Here is a 24604-nt window from a genome sequence, read left to right on the forward strand (position 1 = left end):
ATAACGTTGGCTTTGAACTTGGGCTACAGAGAGGTGCAAAACACTGTTACATCACCAGAGTCACTAATAATGGCCAGAGGTCCTGCTCGACTGATTTATTTGTGCAATGTAGCTAGTGCCACAATGCTCCGCAGAGCAGCAACTGTCTATGTGAATAGTTGGTAGGCAGACCTACAGCTGAGCTGCGCAAATGTTTCTTTGTACATTACTTCCAGATGCACAACACCAGATGCTTGACAAAAACTGACATTTCACAGAACCAAGTCATGAGGGAGGGAGGCCAGTGTTTTGTACTGTTATACAATCCAGTCCCCACATCTAAAGCCAATGACAGGATGGTGCGCCAATGTCTACTTACTTCTGGAACAGGCTAGGGAACTGTAATACCTCTGCAGTAGCCAGGACTCCCAGAACATCTTCTTCATTCACTTCGAGTTCAGAGTTGTATAAATTCTTGAGCGCAACAGCAAAGGCTTCATTCACATCAAAAAGAGATGCAAAAGGAGATGCAAATACATCAGTAAATTCATCAAGCCTTAAAAGTGCAGGGCAATGGTTCCCTCTTGTCCCCTGATCTGAATTCCCATACAGTGAAATGGCAATACTGTGCTATGGACTTAGCATTACCGGTGGGCCTGCCCCCTCTCCCTATAACAGGCAAGCTGTTCAGTGTATATAACTGTAAACGGCAGTGTAATACCAAACAAGTTTAGGTATTGGCAGAAGTGGCCAGCCATTTCTCGTGAGCCCTCTGTCCTTTCCCCTCTGTTGGACCACAGAGCTGTGACCTTCCCCACCCCCTAAAGTAGCCTGCTACTTTCCAGTGTGGTGGAGGATGTTGTTCTGTCACCAATCTTCAAGCTTTCAGTAGAGCCAATGTGGGAAGGAGCAGGGCGCCATCTTGTCCTTCTTCTCAGTCAGCAAAAGGCATCTTGAGCCACTCCTGGCAGTGCAGGTGCCCTAATAAGACTCCTCACCTATTTCCTCAGCCCCTCACATTTTGCCTTTCAGGGCAAAATCTTAACACGTACCAAAAATGGCCAACTTATATTGTTTTTATCTGTAGCTAGTGTCCATATCGAAAGTAAAAACAGATTACCAAATCGTGTGACGTCTGGATCATTAACCTCCAATGCAATTGTGACTCTAGGCATCGTTTTCTTCTGTTTGAGAGGTTCTTTGCTTTTGCGACTATTCAGGAGACGCTGCTTATAACATCTGGTTTCTGCCAAAAGCATGAGAAATGAAGGAAGACTAGTATGGGATTTATGTCATGAAAGGCACAATAAGCATAATTATGTTCTTTCCACCTCAGTTTTTCTAACAAAAAAAGGGAGGGGGGTGCTGCTGAGTGGCAGTTTTCAGTTTTAACTTTTGTAGTCATGGTCTTTTTATCGTTTGTTGGTTTTGATTGGAAGCCACTTTGGACAGGCATGTGCCCAGAAAAGTGGCCAAAAAATATTTTAAACAAACACACACACAAAAAGATGTGACTTATATGTCTGGCTCGATCGATCAAATGGCTGAATAAACACATCTCTGGAATGGCTTCCAGTACCTTTTTCAACTTGGGGCTTGCTTTCTGTTATTTGTAAGTCACATTTCTGAACAGCCGCAGCAAGAAGTTGTGAGAGGACCTGAGATTTGAAGAAGTACATGCGATGAAGTTCCCATTGGAAGCCCAAGCACTCCAGGGTTACATCTGAGGGCGGGGAGAGAGAGACAGATTGGTGAAACTGGAGCTGCTTCTGTGGAGATGACAGGCCACTTCCAGCAGCCTGTGGGCCTCAAGCAGTGCTACCCACCTGCCTCCATGCCTTCTGTGATCTTTTGCGTGTAAGAAAACAGGCTCTCATTTGGAGTTCTGTGCAGGGATGAAACCCTCAATGGAGAAAGAGAAACAAGAAGCCAAGATTTAAGTCACTTAGAATTGTTCCATTTTCATGCATATCAAATGGTTGCATCTGTGGTTACAAAATGCCAGCTAATCGACATGTTTCAGTAAATTTGAAAGGAATAATGTTTTCTTTCCGCTGAAAAAGGCTTCCAGATGTTGGTACGCCTTCCAGATGTTGCGGACAACAGCTCCCACTTTCCCTGACCATTGGCCATGCTGGCTGGGGCTGATGGGAATTGTAGTCCACAACATCTGAAGGGCACCACTTGGGCTACCGCTGCTGTAAGTTGAAATGTACTGGATGAGGTAGCAGAGGGAGGCACTACAAACAGCCCCCTGGCAGTTGAGTCACTGCCACTTTCTTGTGGGGAGAAGAGGGAGATAATTGAGAAGTTGGCAGATCAGCAGAGCCAAATCAGTGCTCCCACTGGGATACACCCTTGATGAGACTTCATTGGCTCTTGCTGATGCTGTTGTATCGGGGGGTGGGACAGGACATTTATTTATTTAGTAGCTTTATATTCTGCTTTTAAACTTGAGCCCTCAAAGCAGCCAACGACATTGATGAAACTCAACAGCTACACCAAGACTCGTACGCTCACAAAACAAAACAAACAGTCCCACAGAAGGCAGGTGACCCTGACTAGTGGGAGAGGGAAAAGTTGAATGGAGCAGCCCCTGGTGCTGCCTCTGTCGATCTTCCTCTCTTTCCTCTTCCTTCCCACAGGGCGGATGGTGTCTGTTGGGCCTGTGGAGGGGTGGGGAAGTTCCAGAACACATGCATCCATGCACACCATTTCTTTGTTTACAGCGGAGATGCAGGTGGTTGACAGAATGGGGAAATTCCACTTTGAAGGCCGTTTACCAAGTTTCAATATGTCAGGGGCATTTGGCAGTTACCTGGATCTATGCTTGTGCTTTGGAGTGCTTGGCAAATGCTTCAAATCATACGCATTCTGAAAGTCTCCATTTTCCTTTCGGTCCTCTCGTTCTGCACTCACAGACATGGGGGTGTCAGCTGGAGGATTAAAGAAACAAACAAAACAAAACAAAAATGCTATATGTCTATATGTTGTATGTATGTATTTTAATTCACACTTTTGTATACCATCCTGAAATAGTTTGACAAAACATGGTTAACACATATTTATATAAACAGGGTGGAGTCCAGTTTAGTACAAATTGAATGATGAGACTTCTTACTCTACTCCCCCTGCGGAACTCCCAAAAATCTGCTTTGCAGAATTGGGAGACCCTTGGGAACAGGATGTAGGGCTGGGGTTGGGCGAAGAAGAAAAACGGAAAGTCCTGTTGCACAAGTGGATTTCTGCAGGCAAGCAAATATCATAGGATGTCACCCATTAATACAAAAATTTCACGAAATACAAAAGGAAAGGTAAAGCAACTGCGTGATATGCTTGGAGGGGGAGGAATCTATTGTAGGATTGTTGAGTTGGAAGGGCCTACCTGCCTGTCTGAGCCGCCTGCCTGCTCTTCTGTCATCCAGGTTCAGCTCACGTGTCCGCCGAGCTCCTTACAATTTTATTATATAGTAAGATATATAATATTTCTATATTTGACATTTCCATCTTTAGAAATCCTAGAGCAATCTAACATGTAAGTGCACATCAGAGGAAGGGAATCTCTTTCAGCTCAAGGGCTGCACTCCCACACCAGGAACTTTCCAAAGGCCACATGCCACTCGGGGGCAGGACCAGATACAAAAAGTGGTTGCAAGTTGAGGTGGAGCAACAGCTATGACTTACTTTTGTGCAGTAAGCTACATTCCACACACAAAAAGGTCAGTGATGTCTAGATACACCCACCCACCACCCACCTTTTCATCCAGGCAAGCAAGAGGCATTATTATCGTAGTTCATGGGCACATTATAGCCACGCAAAAGTGCTTAGGGATGAAGCTGGCACTCGGTGAGATGTGATCCTGAATGGATAGGCAATGCTTTATAAAAGGGGTGGGGAATCTTTTTGGTTCCAGGGGCTTTTTTTTAGTATTGGTCGAGCCAAATCGGACAGGTGGGCAGGGGCAGTGACTTGCCAATCACATGGTGTCATTATCAGATGTCAAGGAAATAAACAACTATCTGAATTTTGGAAGACAGCTGAAGGCAGCCCTGTTTAGGAAAGTTTTTAATGTTTGATGTTTTATTGCGTTTTTAATATTCTGTTGGGAGCCACCCAGAGTGGGTAGGGAAACCCAGCCAGTTGGGCAGGGTATAAATAATGAATTATTATTACGGTGGTACCTCTGGTTATGTACTTAATTCGTTCCGGAGGTTCGTTCTTAACCTGAAACTGTTCTTACCCTGGAGGTCCACTTTAGCTAATGGGGCCTCCCGCAGCCGCCGCGCCACCAAAGCACGATTTCTGTTCTCATCCTGAAGCAAAGTTCTTAACCTGAGGTACTATTTCTGGGTTAGCGGAGTCTGTAACCTGAAGCGTATGTAACCCAAGGTACCACTGTATTATTATTATTATTATTATTATTATTATTATTTGGAGGGACAATGCATTTTGAATGTGAATAAAGGTTTGGTGTGTACTCAGCCTTTGAGTCTTTCCTGGCTAGTTTCTTCAGCATTAGGTGGAACCTTCCCTCTAATCCCAGTCCCTGGTATTTGTTCTGGACCAGGAACTGTGTCCTGAGTAGATGAGACTCCCAGGGCCTCCCTGCCTGCTCCACATTTCACACAAATTAGGGTGATGACAGAGAGGCTTCCAAGGAATGCAACTGCAGGGATGGGATGTTCTAGTGAGAGCTGCAATAGCATGCAAAGAATTATGGAGAATGCCATCCAGTTCAGAGACAGGCAGCAAAGAAGGCTTCAGACTCCAGAGAATGTCATAGCAGCAATAGTGGAATTTCATATTTCTGCAAATTACAGAAATATGAATTACAACGTGCTTCTCTTTACACTTGTATACTTAAAGATACAGGGCTTGTTCAGTCAAGTTCTTACAGATGCATAATCGCTCTCTAGTGGAAGAGTTTGGAAGTGCTAATTCCAATCAGACCGCTCAAGAGATTAATGCTACAGACTTGTAGAATACAGGTAAATTTAAAACAGTCTTGATTCTAGAAACTGACACACTGTGGAATTACCTTTACTTTTCTATGGGCAGCAGTGCCCTATTTTCAACCTTACCAAGAAGCTCAAAAGCTTTCACAGTCACCCAGCAGAAGCAGAAAGAGAGGGTTTCCAATCAAACAGTTAGTCAATGTTCTCAGTTATGACCATACCTGATATCATTCTCATCAAGGTCTCATTGAGACCAACCCGGGTGGCCTTATTCGCTTGTGAAATTCCCAGGAGGTCACAACTTGGGCTGAATGGAAATTGCCAGCGATTGGTGAGCCCGGCTTGCTTGCGGAAAGAACGATTTTTCAAAGGTCCTGCAACCTTAAACAAAGACATGAATGTCTGTGGTGTAGTGGTTAGAGTGTTAGACTAGAACCCAGGAGACCAGGGTTCAAATCCCCACTTATACCTGAAGCTCAGCTTGAGCTAGTTGCTGCCTCTTAGCCTAACCTGCATCACAGAGTTGTTGTGGGGATTAAATGAGGAAAGGGAAAACTATGAATGCCATCTTGAGCTCCTTGGAGAAAGGGTGGGATCCAAATGCAGTAATAATTTCCCTATGCCTCGTAAAAAGTATAATGTGAATAAATAGCTCAATGGTGTGAGTGTGTAGGTTGCCCTTGTGTCCTGTTGGTCTGTAAGGCTATAATTATGCTATAAGGCTATACATTCCTTTCTCCCTACACAAACTGTCAAGAAAATACAGTGGTACCTCTGGTTACAAACTAAATTCATTCCAGAGGTCTGTTCTTAACTTGAAACCATTCTTAACCTGAGGTACCACTTTAGCTAATGGGGCCTCCCGCAGCCACCGTACCGCCACCATGCAATTTCTGTTCTCATCCTGAGGTAAAACCCGAGGTACTATTTCCGGGTTAGTGGAGTCTGTAACCCAATGTGTTTGTAACCTGAGGTGTTTGTAACCCAAGATACCACTATAATCACCTTCATTTGGGCTTGAATAAGTAGATACATTAGAGGAATAGGAAGAATGAGATGAATTACTAGTAGTATCCAGGCTGAGAGCCCACACAGCTGAAAGAGGTATCAAATCAAGCTGCTGCCTATACTTCAGTAAGTGATCATTTTAAAAAGTACACCTTTCACCTAAATTTGACACCAAAATATTGCCCAAAGCAATTTGAGAATTCTCCCTGAGAGTGGAAGAGTTTTGAAGGGAGCTAATAGTGTTTCAATGGGACTTGTACAATTTCCCAGGTGATATCAACAAGCACACCTCTGCTTTGTAGAATTAATATTATATTGGTCTCTTTCTTTCTTTTAAAATCAAACCAAAAAGGCCCCCAAATACCTCATCCACCCACCATTGAGCTGGTGAAGTTCTACATGGATTTTTTGATGAAAATTTGGGGTAGGGACAAGAAGTATCACAAACCTGTCTTCAGTCCATCTTTTTATCTGCTGCAGCATAATTTATTGTCCTTGTGGTGTTGCCATTTCAACGTTTCCCCCCCCACCACCAAAAAACAACAACAAAAAACCTCACCATGCAATGCACTCCTCAAACTGCCAGATTTTGATCCATCAGTCAGCTGAAATGGCTATCAATTGGGGGTTTTCTTCGGAAATTTTAATCTGGTATCTCCTCAAAGGTTACCACTGTATCTCCCATATGCAGTCTGTGTTTACGTCAGCCCACCAATGGAATGACTTTTATGTGAAGTTGCAGAATGTTAATAAACATTCTCATTTCTAAAGGTGAAAGGTCATGTATAAAATATGATTACCCCACACAACAGTCGGTGTGAGAGGAGCTGAAAGACCAATTTGACCAGGTCAAACTTCACAGAGGACTTCAGATCAGCAGAGGTTGTAAGCAGCTGGGTGGAAGGAAAGATGAGAAGCACAGCCACACAGTCACAAGCGGGAAGGAGGCTGTGGATTAAGAAACAGGAACCTGAAGGAAGCAGTGGAGGAGGCCAAAGGCATGTCAGGAAAATCTCAAATGAACATAGGAGAGGAAGAGATGCTATGCTACTGGTGGGAATGGAACCGGGGGCAGAGAACATTGTGGGATTCTCTGCCTTAAATATCATAATAACTTGGCTGGCTCTGCGCTGTGACTTGGAAGAAGGACGTGGCACCATTTGCCACTCTACCTCATGCAGCAAAATGTCTTGGGCCAGCCCGGCAAAGAACCTGGGAGGTGATGATGAACCCGAAGTATTGTCTGTAGTATGCTCTAGCAAGACTACGATTATCTGTGTTTCATTAGAGTTGTAAGCCAAAGTCCATGATTTTACAATACACAGACCTGTAAAGTAAGTTAAACCAGTAGCTTAGATTGGCTAGCCAGCAGCTCTGTTCTGCTTTCGAAGTCTTAGTCATCCAAAGCTATCATAAACACCCACACACCTACCTTAGCTATCTCCTTCTCATTTGGTGAGAGTCCTCCCAGAGACACATAGGGAGCTGAGAGCAGGTAACTGGAGGTGAAAAAGACAGCATCCGTTTTGTATGCATTCAGGAAGAGCACAAAGACAAAACTAAAATGTTCCTAATGTCACATTGTCCCTTTTTCAAGGAGGAGTCTGATTCTTTTCTTTCATGTGTATATAGAAAAAAACTAAGTCACCATTTCTCTTCCTTTTCGTTTCCCGACTTGCAGTTTATCTTAGTTTTTGGTATGGGTAACTCCTGGTGGGCTGCCCAAACTTCCTTTGGCTTTTATGGCAATGGTGGCATTGTTTTCTGTAGGCATGAATTGTAGGTGTTTGTATGAGAATGTTAATGTTTTATATGAATTTTTATTAGTGTATTGGTGTATTTTTTCGTTTTTGTTTTTAAATGACAGTTGGAGACCATGATAACTAGTGACTAAGAAATCTAGTAAAATAAAATAATCATAATCTGAGTAAACAGCAGTAGCCAATGACATGCTGTCGCCCCACTTCCTTTTAGAACACAGCCCATCCCTTCTAGAATGCATCACACGTTCTGGAATCTAGAAGCAAAAGAGGTCTCTTTAGCTCTTTCCCTTCACCATTCAGTAGTACCACCCATTATAAATACGTAGTGCTTTTCCTCTAGAAAAAATAGGTGCCAGTACTCACCATGATGTTTTTACGGTAAATGCCACACTTTTAACCAGTGCTTTTCTTCTAGAAAAGAAGGTGCCAGTACCACATACCTTTGAGGACCCCCAGAAGAAAAGCACCTCAGATACATCTCTCAAAACGTTAGCCACTACTTACAGGTGTTCTTTATTATCTAAAGCAGGTGTTTCAGGAACAAAAGAAGTTAGCTGAAGCAATTCCAAGGAATGTCGGGTTTTCCCATGGAGACGCTTGTAGCGAGTCATTTTTGTAGCCATGTTCAGGAATGCTGCTCTGGATTTCTGTCAAGACTCAGTGAGAGATGATTACGGGCTGCTGAAAGAAGGCTTATAAATTCCTTCCCATATCCCTTCCACCTTTCTCCCAGAAAAAGCATGACTTCAGGCCCTCAAAAGCAGCAACAAGTGGTGATGTCTGCATACATACAGAACACTGTTATGTCATCTCATTACGACTGTGGCATCACAATATGGCCCTAGGATATCTTCATTTCTGGATCAAAACTAGGGGAAAGTGTCTGCAAAGAAATACCTTTCAGAGGGAAGTATGTTGTCATGAACTGGCAGGGGAGGAGGAAGACGATCCCAGCAAACGGTGTAGCCAGGACTGGGACTGGGCAAGCTGGAGATAGGGGAAGGAGGAGTTGATGTAGGAAGTACTCATGGGATGATGGAGGGGGTGGGGGTCAGTGCACAGGAACCAGAACAAGAGGACCCATCACCAGAGCAAGAGGTGCTCCTGTCTCCATGAACATGGTGGGCTGTGAGGTGTAGGGAGCAGCGGGCAGGGCACTCCAGGAGGCTGAGGCAGGCAAGGTGTGTGATTCCTCAGCTGGAGTAGGCTCAGAACAAGGTGAGGATCACAGGTCTCATGAAGCCCAGATACTGCAATCAGCATGCAAAGTACAAAAGGGCAGCAGAGCTGAGGTGCTGTCCATGTTGATGGAACTCAGCTTGGATGCACCAGGATATCTGCAGGACTTTGGGCATGCGATTGACGCTGAACTGGGGACTTGATATACTGACTTGCTGCCAGGTGGACCAGGGGTTCAGGACAGTGTGGCATCTCCCAACTTAAATTCTAGACCCAGCAAGCATGTGCATCCAAGCAGCCAACCAAGCCTCCTTAGATGTCTGCCCTAGGGACTAGTCTCATAGTCCTACTTGCCAGAGTACCTGTTTCAGAGCATGGGGCACTTCTTACAGAGAGAATTCAGTCCTTTCTAGCTCTGACCTTTGTTGGAACAAGTTTGTCACATTGGAGTACCAGCTCTAGTCGAACCGGCTTCTGTTCCCAGCAACCTATTACATTGACCAATGACTGCTATCTGAGTAGCCCAAGACAGCCAATTTTCACAGGAATTTTGCCTTGTACTGTGGAGGCTTACCTGAGGCAACAGAATATCACCTTCCTCTGGAAGGTTCCTTCCTTTTGCACTGGAAAGGGCACCTTCTAAGAATCTGAGGTTGGGTGGTGGAGGTTGGGATCATTCTTAGCCAAACAACTCTGATACTCTTCCGTCAGAGATTCGGCAAGCATCCTAAAATTTCCAGGCATCTCTTAGGCTGACAGGCCTCCTCAGTTTATTAAACTTTTAAAAGATGAGTCTGTCATTTTAATGTGTATTTTATGTTCTGTTGAACTGCATATTCTGTTGTACCTTAGCTTGATATCTTATATCTGTGCGTGGTCTATAAATGTTTGTGTAAATAAAATTAGAAAATACATTATCACTAGGAGGGTTAGGCCTCCAGGGCAGTTTGGTTTAGGAGTACTTTAGGTAGCAGAACCCATGCAATTATTAGCATTCCCAAGTCAGAAACTGTACAGCTACATTTCATTTCTATTTAGAGAACACATTTATTTTCACCATAAACAATAATATACATAGGCATAAAGTTAACGCTTCAGTACAGATGTGCCTTTATGTAGAACTCTATCCAAAGGGAAGCATGGCGGCCAATGCACACAACACAATGAAACCATGTCAAAAGGAGTCAACGATCAAAAGCTTGAATACATAGCTGTGGGCTATTCATAGGGGCACACAAGGTAACTGATAGGTCTGTTCACAAGCACAACTCTATACATAGAGCTACATCTTCCCTATTAGGGAGGGGAGAGTGATCTTGTGCTTGCGTCAGGCATCTGGTTGGTTGCTGTGAGAACAGGAGGCTGGACTAGGTGGGCCATTGGCCTGATTCAACAGGCTCTTCTTATGTTCTTAATGTCTACTCAGAAGCAAGTCCTATTGGATTTAATAAGACTTACTCCCAGGTAGGTAGGTATAGGAATGCAACCTAAGAAGCCTAGTGACCAGAAACTGTGTCATTGCTTAATCTGGATTTGCAGTTTCTACCCTAGGGATCATCCTAGATAAAGCTGTACTCCCTCTGCCCATCATGTTTTCGTAATATCCATCCAATGCCACAAGGCCATTTTAAGGACTTGATTTTCCAACAGTCGGCTGTGAAATATGCAGAATGGTACCAAAGCTACTCAACTAACTCTATAAAATCAGGCTTTAGGTATCTTTTCAAATCGTTTTGTTTATTTCCTCTCCAATAAACCATTCATCACAAAGAGTTCCAGTTAGGAGAGTTCCTTGAGAAAGAGTTCCTGGAGGAGGATTGCTAAGTTCTATTGTTCCATAAGCAAATTTCATGACATTGCTGGTCACACAGAGGCTCTTCACCATTGTCAGATTGTAAAGCTTCATATACATCATTGCAAGGCTGCTGCTGGCAGCTATGTTTTGCTTGTTTGTGGGATTAATTGCCAAATAAAGCCCAGTTCATGAGAAATGCTCACATGCTGAATTAACAACGAGGAGGGGGGAATGATGGTGCACATATTGTTGGTGAAAGATTGGGCTTATCAGCCCAGCCCAATTTACACATTGATTCAGCTCATGGGTTTTTCTTATGGACAGAACTAACTCTTCTAACTAGATTATCTATTTCCAGTATTTTTATATTACATTTAGGGCAAGCTTTCCCAAAGTGGTTCACCTTCATGATTAAAAACATAAAACTGTCACATTAACCATTATTAATCCTGTGCTAATCCTGTGCTTCTTCTGCTTAATATTACAAGTTTATGTTACTTAGCATCTTAGGTACAATGCCATTTGCCGGTCTCCCCAAACCTGCTCTTGCATTATCCCAATATAGAATCATATTAAAACCAACAATATGGTTGAAACACATCTGGTTAAAACAATAGCCTTGAAATACTCAATGACTGAAAATACATAGGATTGATACTGAACTGTTTCAGGGTTTATGTCTGCTTTTCTGTGCCCTCCGCTCCAACCAACATCTTTAACTGCCGCTGATTATTTTTTTTAATGTAATGTCCTATGGTCATGCGAGTGTTCATTTGGGTTTCCTGATATCAGTCCTTCAAATACAGTATTGTAGCTCTGGTTGAATAGCTTCCTTTCCATCTTCCGTTCCTGTTCAAATTCCATTCCGGGTTAAAAAAAGAAGTGCCACAAGAGAGCAGAAAGAAGTAATGAGAAGTAGCCGGAGGAGGGAATATGTCTTGTGCCCAGGCCTTTGGCATTGCAATTATTTGAATAGCAGCAGTGGACACTCACTCCAGGTGCCCGTGAACCTTCCCTCCGCGCTCGCTCACAGAATGACCTATACGAACACGACTTCATAATGCCACCTAGAATAGATTCAGAGACAAATCCAGAACATATTACACCATCCATGCTTAACTGCTTCTTTATCTTATTAGCTTGAATCGGAACATCTAGGCTCACATCTTCAAACTGCTTATCCTAGGTGAAAGCACTGCCATTTTAAGGAACAATATTACATTGATTTGGCTTTATAAAACGCATTTTATTTTATTTGTCAGTCGAGAAGTGTAGCTACAAATTTACATGCCTATTAGAAGATTCAAGACTTCCCTTTATTTAGTTGCCATCCAGAAAAATGGTTGTGGATGTTAGAAAAACATAGACTGATGTTCTAATCCCAAGTTTCTGCTTGTTCCTATTTTAGGCTCGAAGCCTAAATAGTTCATTGTTAATCTTTGCTTCATTGCTGCCTTTTATCTCATAGAAATATTGATAAAGGGTGACAATGACAAAATACTAGTTCACCTGCTTTAGTTACATCTCCAGAAGAGGAAAGAGAGAACTTTAAGGAGCTTAAGAGAAAGCAACCTTGGTTGTACTGTTGATATTGTTTATACTGCTTGCTAATATGATATGATGAACATGTGATGGAAATGCTTTTCGGGTTTCAGAGAAGATGGATCAGATAGAGAACTCAAACCTTGCCTAAAGTCAAGTGTCTTGTCTGTGGAAACTCATTGTTTAGGAAATGCTGACATGTAAGTGGGAAATTGAACTTTAAGAGTAAATTCAAGAGACAACAAATGAATGTTCCAAAAGTTCAAAAGGTTGGTATAATCAGGAAAGAAACATGAAAATAAAGTGAATACTTATCTTAATTTGTCATAACCTGAAGTAAAATAACTCACTTGTTGAAGTGTTTATCAAGGACCTTTTAAAGAGAGATATTACTAGCCAAGTTCATGGGTTTAAAGGTATATTAGACAGAAACTACAGTTTTAAGTTCCCCCATCTGAACTTCCTTAACTTTGGGTGTGGAGAGCTCCTGAAGGCATCTCCTCTTCTCCATTGGAACAGCTGAGAGGGACATCATTTGGGCAAGATGTTTATTGAAAGGCTAGCTCCAGTTCCTTAGGAAGCTTCTGAAATGTGCTTGTGATTATTTCAACTATTACTGAGACTCTTGGAAATATTCTATGCTTTCATACTATATCTTGGTATCTTGTCAATATTGATATCTTCAAATTAATTAGTTAACATCAAAGTAACTTGATATATTAATCTTCAGATAAATTAGTTAACATCTCAAGTACCGGTAACTTGCTATATTATCATCTATGCAATACCTGCTAAAACCCACAGGAAATACAGACCTTCAACAATAGCACATTTATCCTTTGTCTCCTTATAGTAGAAAATCAAGTTAGACTTCTGATGGCATGAAATTTACTCAGTTACCGGTAATTGAGAGTACAGTATTTAACAAGATAAGGGAAAAGAACACAATACAGACAACATTCCCATAAATTTAAATTATCTGGATTAAACGGCCCTTCAGAATCATGGATTTTAAATGCTGTATTTATGGATATTTGAAAGTTCAGGACAAAAGTGGACCAAAATGTAATTTATCAATAATGCTAAAGATAAAATGCAAATGGATTCTGCTTTCTCTGTGTTATGGCCTCTCCCCCCCCCCCTTCTGGCTGGCAAAATTCTCAGACGTTTCCATTGCTTGAAATTAACCAGAAATAGTTTTGATTATGACCATTATACAACCACTTACTTGACTGTCCTCTTATGATTGCGCAGGCATCAGAATTCCCTGGACATTGCTCAGTACCTTGTCTGTTACATTCTTCATCACTTGTACCTACACATGTATAGCATTGCAGTGCTTCGCCTGTCATCAATTAAAAACAGATGAAGGCCTTATATGCAAAGAACTATGGAAAATCAGCTTCAAATAAAAAGGGCAAGTTGACTTATATTTCACACAAACATTGCCAAAGAATAATGGAGAATCTAGTAAGAAGTCATTGTATTGGGTTTTAATTTGTGTGAAGAGGCAGATCAATTCACAAACATCTTGGGCTTGTTTCTATTTACCCCACACTTAACAGAGTTAACATATTTGAGAAGTGTGATGTCTACTTTGCCTCCTAATAAAAGTGAGATCTTGCAAAAAACTTTGAAACAGTAGCATGCAACTTTTACTATTCACATTATAATGCCAACCAGGAAAAGAAGAGAAATTATGAATTCCAAATCCTGTGAATTTCAGTTTCAGCAAGGTACTGTACTATTTTCCCTTGCTCGTGTCTGCAAATCTGAATGATGATTTAAAAACTAGATATTCAGCATCTAAAGAGAAACATTTTCAACATGAATGGTTTCCGAGCTTCACTCAGAGGAGGGGGTTGTTTATCTGTTGTAGCAGATCAGCAACAGGAACAACCCTGTGAAAATTTAATGCTGATATTTATTTATTTTTCATTTATTAAATTTGTAAACTATACTTCATCTGAAGATCTCAGAGCTGTTCACAGCATAAAATATGCAATAAAAACTTAAACAAGAACAAAATAAAACAATAACCGCCTGCTCCCACAAGCACATTTAAAAGGGTATAGGATGTTAATCAGCCATATGCATTTGGAAGATAACTTAAGCAACCTAACTAAAAATTGATTCATTCCCAAAGATGTTCTAGCAGGCACCAATTAAATATACATCAAAGAGCTGGCCATCACTGTAACTATTGCATCAGAAAGCTATGCAAAAAGTATTCCCTAGTATTAGCAAACCCCCATTCATGGAAGCAATTAGTGCTTTTTTCTGGGGGTACTCAAGAATATGCAGTACCAGCACCCTTTTTCTAGTTGAAAAGCATTGATGAAAAGTGGTGCACTTACTGTAACATCTACCGGCACCTTTCTTTTCTAGAAGAAAAGCACTGGAACCAACAAAATAATGCATCTGAGATGAAGAAATGCTAAATGTGCCAGGTACCATAAAGCAGAGAGAACAAATAGAGCAAAATGACTTACTTTGGATGGTGAAAAGCAAACTGAGGAGGACCAAGCTGGCAAATGGCTTCATCATGGAGAGCCAAGAAATGTATCATTAGACAAAGCAAACTGTTTGTCATTAAAGCTCTAATGCTTATTCAGCATAGTTAATCCTCTATAGAGGATGATGCCGAGGATAAAGAGGTGTGCAGAATGCTGCTTATCTAGTTCTTCCCAGTTGTCCTTCAAACCAGATGTAATTCTTCTCTACAACTTTCTCAGGAAATAAATTTTAATCATCATCTAGAAGAAAATGTTTTATCTGCCACAACATCAAATAAGTCTATAATTATATTTAATTAGAAGCAAACCTCATGAACGTAAACCATTTGATATCCGTTTTCATATTACTCAGGGATGGATAGGTGGAGATTTGCCTTTCAGATTAAACTGGAAGTGGGGAAGACTTTTTCAGTTTGAGGGCTGCATTATTCTGTGGGGCCAGACCCACACACAATCCCACTCACTTAACATACACATAGCTGCTTGTATCCAATGAAGTCATCCCTGCCTGCACACTGGGACTTTCTCTCCCTGCAAACCACGCCCTACCCCAAATGTGTTTTGAGGGTTCTCCCAACCCTCTGGTGAAGATGCAGGGGCCAGTGACAGGACAATTTCATTGGCTATAAGTAGAAGAAGTGTTTGGATTTGATATCCCGCTTTATCACTAGCCGAAGGAGTCTCAAAGTGGCTAACATTCTCCTTTCCTCCCCCACAACAAGCACTCTGTGAGGTGAGTGGGGCTGAGAGACTTCAGAGAAGTGTGACTGGCCCAAGGTCACCCAGCAGCTGCATGTGGAGGAGCGGGGAAGCGAACACGGTCCCCCAGATTACGAGTCCACCGCTCTTAACCACTACAACGCCCAAGCTCTCTCTCGTTCTCCCACCGCTATATCCTTTCCCACAGAGGATAGAGGTGACCTTACACCAAAGGTAGCTTCACTTGTGAATCAAAGTGGTGATGAGATCAAAGATACACAGGTGGTAATTCTGGCAAGTTTCAAGTTACCTGTGAAAATGCCACTGCAGAAGTCTTAAAGGCAAGATAAGCAAGATCAATGAACAGTGCTAGTCACCAGATCAATGATTAAACCCCTAAATATATTTACTACTTAGCCTCTGGGGATTAGTGCTGCTTCTTTTGGACATAAAGAAAAAAAATGAGTTTCATCTCATGAAGGTACAGAGGACTTGGATGCCATGCTGTTTGTTAAATATCTGGGTACCCCCTCCATCAGGGATCTAGAATTCCATTTAAAGCACACACGCAAGTAGTGGAATAAAGACATACCTATTACCCAGTTGGAAATGAAAATTTGTTGATAATAACAACTTGATGGGACAATCCCCTTCGTTTTTCAAGTTTTATTTTTATTTTACAAATCAGCAAATGCAGATAAAATGTACATTCCTTAAGGCGAGAGTCCCCATGCAAGTAATACACATTTATATTAAATCCAAAAAAAAAAGGACATCCAACATGGGAACTCATGTACAAAGGGAAAAGGCTAGGATGAGCAACTTCAATTTATTAAAGAATCTGACAAATCTCCCTGATACAGGAACTTTTTGAGATCAACTTGCTATGAATTATTCTACGGAAAAAATTGCAAACAATAGCAAGGAATCTGATAGTCTTCTTAGTACTGCATACAATCAAATCAATCATTATTAAGAAAGAAAAATACAGTAGTGCATACAAAAAAGTGAAAATAGATCCTGTTCACATCAATGTGTGGACATCAGTGTGCCAATGGTCATATTGCACTCAAGGTTGAAATCCAGGATTTTGGTTAAAAGTTAGCTTTTCCCCATTTTGGCAATCAGTTCATCGCAAATCTTCGTCAATTCTTCTATTTCTTTATTCTGAAAAAAGAACACACAACAAAGCAAGGAAACATCTGTTAGTGCAAAGCTGTATTTACGTTTCGAGTAGTCACTGCACTAGTGGAGAAGTTGATGATGGCACTGGGAGCATAGTCTCAGCATGGAAAGAAGGGCACCATGCATTTGTCATGATGTCAATATGAAACCTTTCCAACACTGAAACAGTAGCAGCTGCTGCTGTACCAATGCCTCCAAAGGGACTTTAGGCCAGGAGTGGCAAAAGGTAGATCTCTGGAAGATCTGCAGAAGATTGCTGCAAGATTTCTGACTCCCAATTGTTTAGCAACTGCAAAATAGCACTTTTTATAAGGCTGCGGAAATGAAGAAAGTGAACCAGGAGTGGACTTTTGTGGGAAAGGACTGTGAGCTCCACTTTTGATCTTGTCAACAAATGTCTGTGTACAGAATGTGCTCAAAGCACATTTAATTCTAACTATGTATCTTTTGCGTTTAGCTCTGGTTGATGGATCTTGGGCTTCTTTAAAAAAACAAAAAAACAAATTAGGTCCAACAAGTATAAATTTGGTTCATCCATGCTTTTGGTATGCTTTTATGACAGGATCTTTACTTAAAGGTGCAAGTCTGTTCAAGGTGTCAAGCTCAAAACACAGCCTGCAGCTTTATCAGTTTTTGTACCTGCAAAGGGAGAACTCTACAGTTTTAAAGCCAGTGATTGATTTTATGCAGCTCTGTCTCTAAATAACGGGATCTATGCAGAGCCCATTTGGATTTTTAAAAAGGTTTTAAAAATAGCTGTTTTTCATACTGTATCTATATACCATATATGCAATCCAATTGCTATGGTCACCACATACAGTTCATGTAATAGGCATATCACTTAAAATAGGAAAGCAGAATTTTTCCAGATATATTAACTTGACATTCAAAGGTGACTTCTTGTATTATGTGATGCCAGCCTACACGGTACATATGACCCATAAGAGATTCCATGGACAATGGTGATAAACTTAACATGGTGCCCTTTGATCCGGTGAACTGTGAGTTCCAGCTAGGTCTCTGTGTTGAATACATCATCCCATAATTCACAATGGTCAAATCCCAGCTCCAGTTAGAATACTCAAGCTGGACAACAAACACATTACCTACTGGATCATGAACTGTGACATCAGAAAGAGTTACTCAGTCGGAATTCTCCTGTTCTTAATTTGTTTGGGCAAGCAAGTACCACATCTGACTCTGGATGCACAGATACAAAACACAATACACCCTCTAGCAGCAGCTTTATAAGACAATTCACAGGGAGTTTACCTTTTGTTCCAGTGTTCTTTCCAATGCATCCACCTTCAGCTGCTCTTTACGGAGACTGGCTTGGTAAGCTGCCTGTTCTTGTTGAGCCTTGCCACGGACTTGTGCAATTTCAGCATTGGCTCTGTGAAAACACAGCTCATTAAGAATGCAGGCCATGGAGGGTTTGCCTTGCTTTTTGTATACACTCTCAACATTGACACATGGAGGCACACTAGTGGGTCCATGTACCTGCTTGCCCTTGGAAAAGTCACACTTGAGAGCTACTTAAACATGACAACATTTCACGCACAATGTTTATAATGGAGAGAGCTGGAATTTGCATCGTTGTGACTCATAACACACAATCATGAGTCAATCTGAAATTTATAATAAAACAGGGCTGTAGTTATGCAGTGATCATACTATGCAAATACAAAACTTGCCACTGAATGCAGAACTGAGTTTGCACAATTTGAAAAAAGGGATTTTTTTTGGCTGTGAAAATGGTCCTTCTAATCATGGAGACAATGTCTAGTGAAACCTTAGAAGCTGAAGATGGAACAGAAGGCAGAGCAGGAATCACAGGGATTCAGCAATATATATGGACCTCCTCCACTCATGACTTTCAGAATAAATAATACAAAAGAGGCAAATATATGAAAATTAGTTGAGGCTAGAGCAGGGAAGGGGAACCTGTTCAGGCCAGATTCTTATCTCCTCTACCCTTTGTGAGTCAACTGTGACAGATGAGCTAGGTTGCCAATCAGTTGACATCATAATGACATCAGGTGATGATGGTCGGAACTTCAAACCACCATGCAGGGCTTGCAAAGAGCTGTTGATCAGCAGGCTTGAAGTCATTGCCTACCGGCTGTTGGGTGGTGGCTTCAAGTCCTGCTTTCTGCCACAGGTGGCTGTGTGATCCAGTTCCCCACAGGAACTCAGCAGCACAAACAATCTAGCTGCATCTCCACCTGCCCCACACCCGGCAGCACATACGATGGTTTGGGGGGGGGAGGGGAATAGGCCTTGTGGATCAATTTGGGATCAATGTCAGGCCAAAACTGGCCTACGGGTTGGATATTCCCACCACCGGGTTAGAGAATTAGACAGAAGCTTTTGGTTGACAGACCAGGGCTCCTCTCATCCACTACCAAAATACCTGTCCAGCTTTTCCTCTGCATGAATTTTGAGGGCTTGGTATCGCTGCTCTTCTTTTTTTACTCGTGATAAGTACTCTTGTGCGCATTTCTTTAATACTTCTTCATTCTTAAGTGAAAAGAAAAAGGAGAGTTAATAGGAGGGCAATAATTATTTTACTGGATTTTTGTGATCAAACTTCACGGCTTCGAATGGCAAGTTCCTTTCCCCTCACCCTCAAGTGCACCTCCAGTCATTTCCATGGAGGAATTGTGATTTGCACACAAAGCAGGGATGAAAATCAGGCTGTCAATTAAAAGGAACACAGAAGCCACTGGGTGCAACAGATCTCTATCTGTACATCTTAGTTGCATGTGGACCTCCACGCTGAGGCACAAGTCTACAAGTATTTATTCACAGTGACTTACCTTCCTAAATCCTTCCAGAACCTCTTTCATTTTTTCATATCTTCTAAAGAGATCTGCCAGTGATTTTTCCACAGAGTTCAGATCTGATAATGCTTGCTCTTTTTCTATAATCAGCTGCTGGACTGTGTGGTGGGACATGGATTTTTCTCTCTGTTCATCCTCTGTGGGAGACAATTACAGAAGGAGCACAAGTAAGAATAATGAAAACTTTTTAATTGGTATTATCCACTGTGCTTCATAGGGAATATTTAACATTAGCATGAGATACTGCAAGAGGATGATAGAGGGGACATAAACTGGGCTCCTTTGGGAGGGAAGACTGGACAGGAATTTAATAAAATAAACTTGCATTGGAAATTTCATCTAACCAGAAGGTTGTTTGTTTTTAAATTTTATTTTGTTTTCTGATGCAAGAACTAAATTGACCTCATTTCTCCTCATGATACATTCTAAACAAGTGTTTCTCAATCAGGTGCCCTCAAACTGTCTTGCACTATAACTCCCATCAGCCCCAGTCAATGACCAGGGATTATGGGAGTTGTAATCAAAAATATGTGGTGGGCACCTGGTTGGGGAAGCAGGTTTTAAACAAAGTAAAGAAGTGCAGTTTGGCTTTTCTCCTTTGGAACAGAAGCAGGCATTAAACACAACAGAAATGTTTCTGCCTGGGAATTGCCTTCCGTTCTCTAAGAAACTTGCTTATTCCGTTCTCTAAGAAACTTGCAGTGCGGTTATTAATTCAGCAATACTGATTAGGCTTCCTGTTGATAGAAAATGAGCTCAACTTACATCAACCTGAGGCAGCAAACTTAGAATCATTACATTCGTGGAAGTGCTAAACACAGCAAGCAACACACAGATCTTCAGTTTTAAAAGTGGTTGCTCCAAACAAAATAACAACCCCCACCCTAAACAACACTATGCACAAGGTTGTTTCCACCTGACACACCACACCCCCTTGCCCTAGAAGTCTTCATGACGGGACTGTTACTATTAACTATTGACTTCTTAGTGTTATATAGCATATATTTTTTTTACCATGGTCACCATATGATCGTTCTTAGGCTGCTTATTTTCTGCAAACGCTTTTGAGCACAAATGTATCCGTGGGAAAAGTGGTAAGTAAAACCCTCTATGACTATGATTGCCAAAAATGGGATATACTTCCTGCATCTCAGAATGTGGAGATTTGCACTCTCTTTTCCTACATTTCTGGGGAGACATCGAAAGTGGGAACTCAGACACAAGCACTAACTACAATGAAATGAATTTGTTGTCCCTGCAACTAAAGCTTGTACATCTCACTGATGGATATTCCAGCTGGCTAGAACCCAAAGAGGAGAAACATGTGCATTAAAGAAGGTTATATGAAATTGGTCATGGGTGGAAGAAACAGTTTCTGTATATAATTTTATGTACCGTTGCCACTGTACACACGCTGAAAACGCTGAAACACAGTCTGCTGGTAATGACATATTTGTCGTTATACCCTGTTTCGGAGGTTAAAATGAAGCCTGCTATCAGAAATCTGCCAATCCTTTCAAAGGACATTGGCTATCATTGCCTGGTATTTCTAAGCAGATATGGCAAATACACAGAAAAAGAAAGAAAAGGAAAAAAGAAATGCCATATGCAGGTGCCAAAGTTGGTGAAAGCATTACTTACCAGGCTTGCCTTTGTTTTGGAATTGCAAGCAAAGAACAAGAAGCAACAAAAATGGAAGCAAAATAGGAAAAAAATCAGGGAATTTAATCAAGAAAGCAGAAAAAACTTAAATGCAACAATCTGTAACGCAAAGAGGGCAATATCCCCTTATTTCAATGTTGAAGAGGTAAATAGCATAATAATCTTGAATGAATGAATGTAGTTTCAATTGTCAATTGAAGCAATGAGAAGCCAACATGTGAATGAATGGTTCAACAAGGGAGCTGTGGGGGGTCTGTAAACATGAAAGCATAAGAAATGGGGAGGGCTATATATGGAATTGATACAGGCAAAACGTTCAGTGCAAGGGGCCATTTGAAAGCAAACACTTCACCCACAGATTATGCAAGTTTTTTTCCCCAAATGGCCCCTTGCACTGATATTTGGTGATATTTTACTTTGCAGACTCTCCTGCCAGCCTGTACTTGGCCTGTAGAATGCATGGTGCCCACAATATTGCAAACACAAAAAACAATGCAACACAAAAATTAATTTTGGAATGCAGATGAACATGCAATAGGGGCTGAAGCAGAGGCACATTGAAGCGATTTAACAAACGAGATTATATGAAGACAGACAAGATCTGAAAGGTACACACCAAAGGATACTGAGGATATAAGCTCCTGCCTCACAGCTCCTATTCATAACTGCAGATATATTTTCATCTACATTTCTGGTAAGAGTTGCAGTACTGTGTTCTCCATTAGTTAAGACACTTCTTGAGAGCTTTCTCAGAACTACTTGACCCAATTCAGTATTATATCGAAAGGGATTAGCAAAATACAGTCACAGCTGCAGATTTATAAAGAGCTCAGAAGGGTCTCTTCAAGCTATAAGTGGAAACCATTCTGATGAGCTGTTTTTTTCCCTTACTTTTCTTCTGCAGAATACTAATGTGTGTAGCTCCATCATCTGTATACTGCAAAATCAATATATTTTTATATACACACCAGGTGATCTTGCCGCATGTCTAACCAAGCAAGCCACCAAGTAAGCAAAATTCCCCATTCCCAAATTGGAATGTGAAATCTTCCTGTTACGATATAAAGTAGGAATGAGGGGTACCTTTGGCCCTTCGGGTGTTGCTGAACAACAATTCCCTTCATCCCCTGACCACTGGGTTGATGGGAGTTGGAATCCAATAACACCCAGAGGGCCACACGTTTCCCATCCATAATATAAAGCATCCTGCCATAGGAATTTTTAAGCCACCCTAACTTTTAAAAATAATAATAATTAATGTTAGTACAGTTTGGCATCTTGGGCATTGAGTCTTGAAGCCACTGTGGAACATGTGAAGATCAAAGTCATAAGGAGTATGTGCCAAAGCATTTCTGATCTCCATGAGCTGGCTTATCCTGTCCTTGGCCTACATTAGTTCCACCTAGGGGACTAGTAAGGAGGATGCAATGCACAGTGCACAGTATTAGAAGCAATATTAGCACTGGTTTGTAGAAGGTTTCCCCCTCTCTCCTATATTTCTTCTAGGATTCACCATCTACGCAGACTCTCAGGAACCTTTCCAAGCACATGCCTCTCTGCTCCATCACACACCTAAAGAAATGGATAACTTATGTTCTCCATAAAGAGCCACTTAGAGGAGAGGGTTTAATTTATGTGATTATTCCATAGTGTCCAAAGGCAGGGAAAAATGTGTCTTGGGACATTTGCACAGAAATAATGTAATTTAAGGTGTATGGAAGAGGGGACACACACTCACTTCTACCATGTGACAGTCAGCCAATGAAGCTTCTGAACTCTACCTGCCTACAATAAAAAATGGCAGCAAAGTCCACTTTGGGTGACTATCACAAAGGTTTCATCCCAAGTTTGCATCTTCACCAAAACACTTGAATCCCTATGGATACAACCCTATGTACAGTACGTTTCCTTGGGAGTATGTGCCACAGAGCTTAGTGGGAATTAGTTCTTAATAAATATGCCCTGTAAATTCAGTCTGTAGTAATTTCATCTTAACTTGAGGGGGGGGGGGGACAGAGAGAGAGCAGGGCTCAGTTCAGATTCTGTTGCTCTGGTGATGAAATTGTATATCTTTTCAGAAAAATTAACCACCAAAAAAACACAAAGCTCTTGAGTTAAAAGGAAGAAAGGGAACAAGAGTCCTGACTTCAAAGTCATATCTGCAGTGAATAGTTCCAGTATCCACAGCACCAAAGATGACACAAAAGATCATATGAAGCCATATGATCAAATTCAAGTGCTACAGTTAAGTGGGTTTGGCTTTGAGCACTGCTTATAAGGAAGGCAATCCAGGAATTATACCTAGCCAGTCTAAGTTCTTCAGAAGAAGAGGATGGTACAAGTGTAACAGACAAAATAAATAAAGCCTTTTGAGTGTGGCGTTTGGCATCAGCAAACTGTTCTAGTGACTCATTTCTGTGAAGGGAATAGACTGGGAGATGCCAAATGGAATAAATTCATCATAAACTATCAAGGTATGTTTCTATCTATCTCTTTAATTGGGAAAAGCTAGAGCTAAAAAGCAAAATGCTAGTGATGAGCAATTTTTAGGATGTTATGAGAGACTACCATGCTTCACAAGCAGACACAGATGTGTGCAATATGCACTGGAAACTGCTAACAATAAATGTATAATGCTGATGCTGAATGATGTTGACGGAGGACAACAGAAGAAACAGGCCAGGAAGTATTATGAAGAACAGACAGACACAAATTAACCCAAACAAGTATGAATATCATATTTTAAATCTATAAACATACATTTTAATGGGTATATCAAACTTACCCATTACAAATTTGTAACTGAACTGTATGTGCACATATGGTACTACATTCCAGAATTGTACTTTGTACTCTGTACTCTGAATAGCTGGGCTCTACTACAGAAAACAAACACTTAGTACTCCTCAGTAGACTGAGTTGTGCTAGTCTGTTTTATTTAAACCTGGAAGTAGATGAGTGGTTGCTCCATTGCTATGTTAATATGATCTCATGAATCTACAAGATTCATATTAGCACTGTACTCACCGGGCAGCTTTGCAATTATTATTTTTAAATTGCAAATATGTTACTTGGGTTATGGGAAAGAAAGACCAGAATTATATGGCTTCCAAAAACAATGTACATATTTTAAACCCTTCAAAGTGATGTTCCTTTATGTGGTTAGTCTGTTATTCCAAATGAAGAGAATTTTTTTTTAGGGGCTTAAATAATACTTCCAAGCTGCTGATAGTCTAAGCCCAGCAGCATTTTTAAGACAAACTACCTTATAAATAATAAGAATTTATATGCTGGAGCTTATGCTCTACTAATAACATTTGTCTGTCTTAAAGGCGTTACTAGATTCAATATTATAAAAAGTCTAGTGCATTTCAAGCTAATGTCTGACAAATGTATGCCACAGAGTTGAAGAGCTTCTGACTAATGGCCAAGCTGGTTTGGAACAGACTTTCTAAAAGAAATATCAATGATGTCCAG

General features: G+C 41.1%; 2 protein-coding genes across 44 annotated transcripts in view; both read right to left on the reverse strand.

The window, feature by feature from the left end:
• Positions 1-8501, reverse strand: part of BTBD16 (BTB domain containing 16) — a 28799-nt gene extending 20298 nt beyond the window's left edge. The window contains exons 1-8 of the mRNA XM_083741385.1: positions 8211-8501; positions 7376-7442; positions 5157-5316; positions 2798-2915; positions 1806-1882; positions 1559-1702; positions 1100-1225; positions 359-473 (exon numbers count right to left, since the gene is read on the reverse strand). Of these exons, the coding sequence (XP_083597511.1) occupies positions 359-473; positions 1100-1225; positions 1559-1702; positions 1806-1882; positions 2798-2915; positions 5157-5316; positions 7376-7442; positions 8211-8329 (926 nt within the window). The 5' untranslated portion in view covers positions 8330-8501. The remainder of the gene's footprint in view (positions 1-358; positions 474-1099; positions 1226-1558; positions 1703-1805; positions 1883-2797; positions 2916-5156; positions 5317-7375; positions 7443-8210) is intronic.
• A 7587-nt stretch (positions 8502-16088) lies between these two features.
• TACC2 (transforming acidic coiled-coil containing protein 2) overlaps positions 16089-24604 on the reverse strand; it is a 155384-nt gene continuing 146868 nt past the window's right edge. For all 43 annotated transcript variants that reach the window (XM_083741135.1, XM_083741170.1, XM_083741132.1 and 40 more), the window contains 4 exons: positions 19442-19602; positions 19036-19142; positions 17895-18015; positions 16089-16604 (listed from right to left, as the gene is read on the reverse strand). In XM_083741135.1, coding sequence (XP_083597261.1) covers positions 16539-16604; positions 17895-18015; positions 19036-19142; positions 19442-19602 — 455 coding nt within the window. In that variant the 3' untranslated portion in view covers positions 16089-16538. The remainder of the gene's footprint in view (positions 16605-17894; positions 18016-19035; positions 19143-19441; positions 19603-24604) is intronic.

Source organism: Podarcis gaigeae, assembly GCF_964106915.1.
Source record: "Podarcis gaigeae genome assembly, chromosome: 5".
Lineage (NCBI taxonomy): Eukaryota > Metazoa > Chordata > Lepidosauria > Squamata > Lacertidae > Podarcis > Podarcis gaigeae.